This window comes from Chenopodium quinoa, unplaced genomic scaffold (assembly GCF_001683475.1).
Source record: "Chenopodium quinoa cultivar QQ74 unplaced genomic scaffold, ASM168347v1, whole genome shotgun sequence".
Classification (NCBI taxonomy): domain Eukaryota; kingdom Viridiplantae; phylum Streptophyta; class Magnoliopsida; order Caryophyllales; family Amaranthaceae; genus Chenopodium; species Chenopodium quinoa.
In genome coordinates, this window is record NW_018743697.1 from 2,043,874 (window position 1) to 2,049,785 (window position 5,912).

The 5,912-nt window shown below is 35.1% G+C and overlaps 1 protein-coding gene across 1 annotated transcript; it reads right to left on the minus strand.

Annotated features, from left to right (window-relative positions):
- Positions 1-2,530: 2,530 nt before the first annotated feature.
- LOC110683955 (embryo-specific protein ATS3A-like) lies at positions 2,531-4,114 on the minus strand. The gene is made up of 2 exons (XM_021860351.1): positions 3,158-4,114; positions 2,531-3,074 (listed from the first exon to the last, which is right to left on the minus strand). The coding sequence occupies exons 1-2, from the start codon at positions 3,260-3,262 to the stop codon at positions 2,622-2,624; spliced, it is 558 nt and encodes a 185-aa protein (XP_021716043.1). The 5' UTR covers positions 3,263-4,114; the 3' UTR covers positions 2,531-2,621.
- Between the last annotated feature and the right edge of the window lie 1,798 nt (positions 4,115-5,912).

Here is a 5,912-nt window from a genome sequence, read left to right on the forward strand (position 1 = left end):
ATATGCTGTCAAAATATGAACATGTGATGAAATCTTATTATATTCTTCATAATTGTATAATTTTCACAATATCCAATTTACATATTTTTTTGCTTATTAAAATAGAAAATATAAGGGTTGAAATTATGTATAATACTATTATCGACTGTAAAAGTCGAGATGTTGCAACTAAAAATGATAGAGTATAAAATATATTTCTGGGCCGCTTCAACTATCAGCTTAACTTAGTTGATGGTTGAGGTACATAAATATGTTTTATATTCTATCAAAAAACACAATAAAATGTACTTCCTTCATCCCTTAATTTTAATTATATGCCTATTTTTAAATAGATACGGAGTATATAATTAAGGGACGAAAGAAGTATAATATATCTGATACTCATAAAAATCTAATATAGTTGGGAAAAAAAAAAAGGTTCAACGCCTGTCAGAAAATGAATTTATATTGTAACTAGCTATATAAGTATAGGTAGTAGGCACAAAATGCCAACAATAATTTTCAGTTAAAAACCCTCGATTTCCCCACAAAAAGGGGTTGTTTTGTACATATACTTTGGTTTTAAGTATTACGGAATATAGCTTAAATAGTTGAGGCATGCAATTCTTCCTTTTTGCTGCTGCCGAATTTATATTCATGCTAGCAGATCAATTTATGTTGTTTATGTCCTTGGTTTATAGATATTTAATGTTGTGCATAACTTTTATTTTCTCTTCTTATTAATGAGATTTTATTTTAGATTTTTAGCCTATTCATTAATTAAACAACTATCTTGTTGACATATCGTAGTGGATGTACATGGTTGTTGTTAAGTATGATCAGTTAAGAGTGAAGAAGGAATTAAAGAGAGAGATTGGATCGTGTATGTACATGTCAAAAGTCGAAACCTAAAACGAACTTTAGACAACCCAAGGTATGATCCGAGTACGTGAAATTAATTAAACGTCGTGAAATTTATAGACGTATGTACAATTTTGATAAATGACTCGTGATGTACTAGTAATTATGTTTATGTGTAGATTTAAATAGAAACATTCCTTACGAATTTATGTTTTACATCATTTGTATATTTTTATACCCAAGATTCGAAATATTCTCTATATTGTAATTCTATTAGAAAAAATATTTCTTATGACTAATTAAATATTAAAAACTTTAGTAAAAAATCCTCGATAATATAGAAAACATAGTCATGTAGTCATGTGGATTGTCTTTGATTCTTCTTATGTGTAGCTTTATAATGTCAACATTTTATCATTTTTGATAATACATAAATAAAAATATTGATGGTCGAATATATATCTTGAAAATTATTGAATAAAATAGAAACCAGACATTATATTACGGGACAAATGAATTAAAGTAACAAAAAGTATGTCCCATCTTCTAAAGGAAGCAAAGCTCTATGTCATAATTGATCCGAACCAAAAAGTCCAACATAATGCAGAAGAGCTCATTGATGAAGTACTTCAATTCCCCCTTGCTTGTTCAAACCTAGTACAAGTAAGATACATGATGGGAATTGGGGGAATACTTCATTAAAATTTACTTTTATTATATGTCACCAATTTATGTACCTTTGCATGTTCTTGGAATATGTCACTATTATTTTTTCAGAGTAATCAATCTTGCATCAATGTTATGAGAATTTGTAGTTGGACTTTGAGCAACCAAAGGACATTTAAATTCCCATCCTTCCACCCCCTCCTCCTCCTTTTGCTCTAAGTAATAATCAAACACAGTCTTTTTGCAAGTAGCGATTTACTGTGAATTGTTGATTTACTAATCCGGATATCATTTGGTACTCGGTAGACTTGGGTTAAACCTATTATAGGATGGTTAGAAAATCGCATAATTCGTCTATGATAAGAGCAGCCCACACTTTTTATCATAATCAAACCAAGAGTAAATTGAACTTTGGCCATAAAACTTTTGTGGAATTTTGTTCAAAAGAAACTCCATATTTATTGAAAAGGTTCTCTAAGCATCCTTTTAGTGATGTAAAAATTTACTTTTTACTAATTCTAAATGTCTTGTTCAATGATATATATGTGTATCACTTTTTAATTTGACCTAGAGATAACTTTTCATTCAAATCTTTTCCTAAAAAATAAAAATTAAAATTAAAAAAAAAAAAAACTTTTCATTCTAATCACACCAATTTCTTTTTGGGATTGAATATAGGTTTCAATGAGCAATATTAGATATCATTATCATTTGTGGTCTCATGCTCAATAGGCCCAATATGGATCATGGGCCTGAGGAGTTGGTAATGGGCTTCATAGCAAATTAGGAATCAATCTTGCTTTTATTATACATCATCAACTCATCAATCACATTATGAAATGTGTGCTTTAATTTACTTAAACTATTGAGGTTTCATAAAACTTATACGAGTATCATAAAATACAAAAAGGAAGATGAGATCATCATACACATATTATATACTACCTCCGTTTTGGATATTTTATGTCTCATATATAATACCTCTTTGTTGCACATAATAAGAAACGGAGGTAGTACTTCGTATATCTATATTTAAGGTAGATAGCAAAGTTGAAGCCTATGTTGCATGACCTGTTACTTTACTTGTAACACACTATTTGCAACTCAGTATAAGCTTAATCGAAAACTTTTCTTTTGTGCCTAATCCCAAAACGAGTGACCTCTCTATCACAAAAGTCATAGCCATGCCAGACATGCCTAGGGAGATCACTGCGAAAATAGAAATAATCTGAGTTGAAACGAGCCTCATCCAGAACCCGAACCTGAGCAAAGCCAGGCCGCCAGTTATCAGTTCCTGTCAGCTTCAGATACAAGTAGCAGATGGCTGTATCCACACAGGGTCCATCAACCTGAAAATCATCCACACTGCAAGGTTGAAAGGGTTTCCTCGGCGCATCATCTAAGACACTCTGATCCATTTTATCCACCCATTTTACGTGCCTCCTATTAAGGGGGTGTACTAAAAGGTCGTAGCTTTTCGAGTCTCCAAATCGTAGGCTGATATGATTCGACGTGCCAGCATCTTTGATGCAGCTAGTCTCTATAGTGATTACATAGGTGCAGTTCCCCTGCTAGCCAAAACGGCAAAAGCCAATCATATCAAATATAACCAAAAGAAAACAAACATACATTGATTTAATAGATTTGTTACCTTCATTTGCTGTTCACCTCTTACGAACATCATACTCTGGCAGTCCAAGGAAATTGCAAGTAAAGACAGCAAAGTTACAGCGAAAAATCGCTCATGGATCACCATAATAGCTTAGATGTCCACAGGTTTTGGTGTTCAGTAGTGCAGAAATAAGCTCATGTTGCATTTATACTAGAGAAATCTTTAATTCGAGATTCATTCTTTGCTTCAAAGTATCAAAAAGCTCTAGATTCTATTCCTACAGTTGGGTCTAGTAGCACAATAATATAACGCTATGTATCAATGTAACATAACTTGGTTTGCTTGGATAATACTTATACCAGTACTAATCTCTGACTTTATTAGCATAACTACTACAGTATTACAACAAGTTAATCGATATCTCCCATTGTATACTAGAAAAGATGCGCTTGAAAAGTAAAGCACATTGTAACACAATTGCTGATTAATTCGATCTTTACCTACAGAGTACAGAGTGTTAAATAATTTTGAGAATTTAGACAAAATGACAAGATAATTAATTAATTTACTTAGGCAATGGTGTTGTAAATTAATTAAGTAAGAATATTAAAGCAAAAGGAACAAAAGAACAATGGTGAAAAGAGCAGCTTTCGGTTTGTAAAAGCTGTAATTGCAGACCTCACCTCCACCCGATTTGGGTGTTACTCGCCCGAACGGGCGCGAGAGTGGGTCTGGTAGTCATCTCCGCCGCCCGATCGGGCAGCCACCGCCTTATCGGGCGCGAGAACGATGATAAATTTCGCTGTTTTTCTGCCCGATCGGGCCACCACCGCCCGGTCGGGCCCGAGAGCAACCTTCATTCGTCACCCCGGTCTGCCCGATCGGGCGCCCGCGTGTGTCTGGGTTGATTCTTGAATTGAATTGTGACGGTTACCTTGAATATCAATGGCAGTTTCTTAGTGTCCGTTGGAGTTCATTTGCTTTGGATATAAATATGTTCTTGGGAACATATGTGTCAGATACTTTTAGAAAGAAAAAAAAGCTTGTTTTGATTGGAAATTTTATCAATAACTATCAATTAAAGCATGTGATTTGAAAACAACTACCTAGATATAAAAAGTTTGACTAGCACTACCACTTTAACAATTTTGGCTAAAATCTCCGATATTTGGGTTTCACTTTTTATCACTTTTTACCTTTATGAATGGTAATTTAGTTAATTTAGATGATGATTTTATGAGGTAAAGGTAAAAGGCAGAACCTACATGTCGAATATTCTAGTTGGAATTATTAAAGTGGTAGTGCTACTTAAACTTTTTACAACTTTGTGGTAGTTCTTTTAAAAAAAAAAATTTAATAGGTAGTTGTTTTCAACACGCACTTTATTTGGTAGTTTTTTTGACAAAATTTCCTATTTTCTTTCTTGAAATACAATTGCAAGATTAAATTATTCATTATCATATTTTACCAAATTTTGTTTTACATTTGACCACAAATATACTACACACTATTGTGGTTGTCTTCGTTGTATCTCCTGGTAATTTCGTGATACCCAGTGTGTTTAATCAGGGTCGAAATATTACTTTGGGAAACTGATTTTGTTCAGGCCTCGAAGTGAAATTTGTTCAAGTTCGTTGCGATTTTTGTGACCCGGTAATCATTTTCTCCAACACAGAGTATATATCATCTGCAAGACTGCAACTATTTGCTTCAAACATAAGCAAATACTTTGTATACACGACTAATGTCGGATCAATTAAGAGATGGATCCAGAAACGTAAGGATAGAGGTTCAGTTAGGATCGTCCTTACCATTTAAAGGGTCATAATAAAACAAGACTATCAAGAGGTGCAGCCTGTTTTATCCTTACAAAACCAAAACTCAACCAAAACTCAACCACACATGTTTAATATGAATTGATATAATGAAACAATACAAAAGCATCACTGCAAATGATACCAAAATTCAGACAATAATGAAAAGATGAACTAAAATTAAAATCAAGAAATTAAACAAACTAATAAAAGAATCATACAATGGATCATCAAAACATTTGATGCGGCATTTGGCCAAGTTGAGCAACAATTTGCGCAACCAAAGCATGATCCAAGGTTCGAGGTGTTTGGGTCCAATTTAGTCCAATTGGGCCTGGTCACTGAATGATCCAATTAAAAGCCCAAGGTTAAGGTTCAACTCTCCAAATGTGCTAAAGTCAAAAATCAACATCCTCAAAGCCATGTCAAGGTCAGTCAACGGCCCAATCAGCTTGGCCCAGCCCAACTGACTTCCGGGCCCAATCCGCCTCCTTCATTAGCCAAGGTATAAAAGCCAACAATTTGGTCAATTCTTGGTAAGACAATAAAGCCTCAAGCAACTAAACTCTTGCACAGCTTTCTCTCTCTAATATACTGACTTAAGCATCGGAGGGGCCTTCCTCGGCGTCCCCCCCGAGGCTAGTTTACGTGTATTTGTTGTGCAGGAAACCCTCGGCTCCTGCGTCGTTCGGACCGAGACCAAGTTCCCTCAAGATAAAAGGATCTTCCGAGATTCGATTGTTTTCATCCGAAACAATTTGGCGCCGTCTGTGGGGAACGCTACTAAATTTCGCGTCAGTCATCAAACACTCCGGCAGTCGCCATGACTAAGAGTGGAAAGAGTTCCAAGAAGGCTAAGAAGGGAGGAGGCCGGATTACGGTGAGGGAACGCCAGCCGGTTTATCCCTCCCCGGAGCAAGCCTCTTCCGAATCGGAGGCCCCCATTTCTCCGGAAAGGGAAGCCTCAAGAGGTCCTAGCC

Bases quoted from the DNA above. Each gene is read 5' to 3' on its own strand.
- LOC110683955 (XM_021860351.1), bottom strand. From the start codon at position 3,262: ATGGTGATCCATGAGCGATTTTTCGCTGTAACTTTGCTGTCTTTACTT. The intron at 3,075-3,157 runs GTAACAAATCTA...TTTGGCTAGCAG, and splicing joins GAGGTGAACAGCAAATGAAG to GGGAACTGCACCTATGTAAT.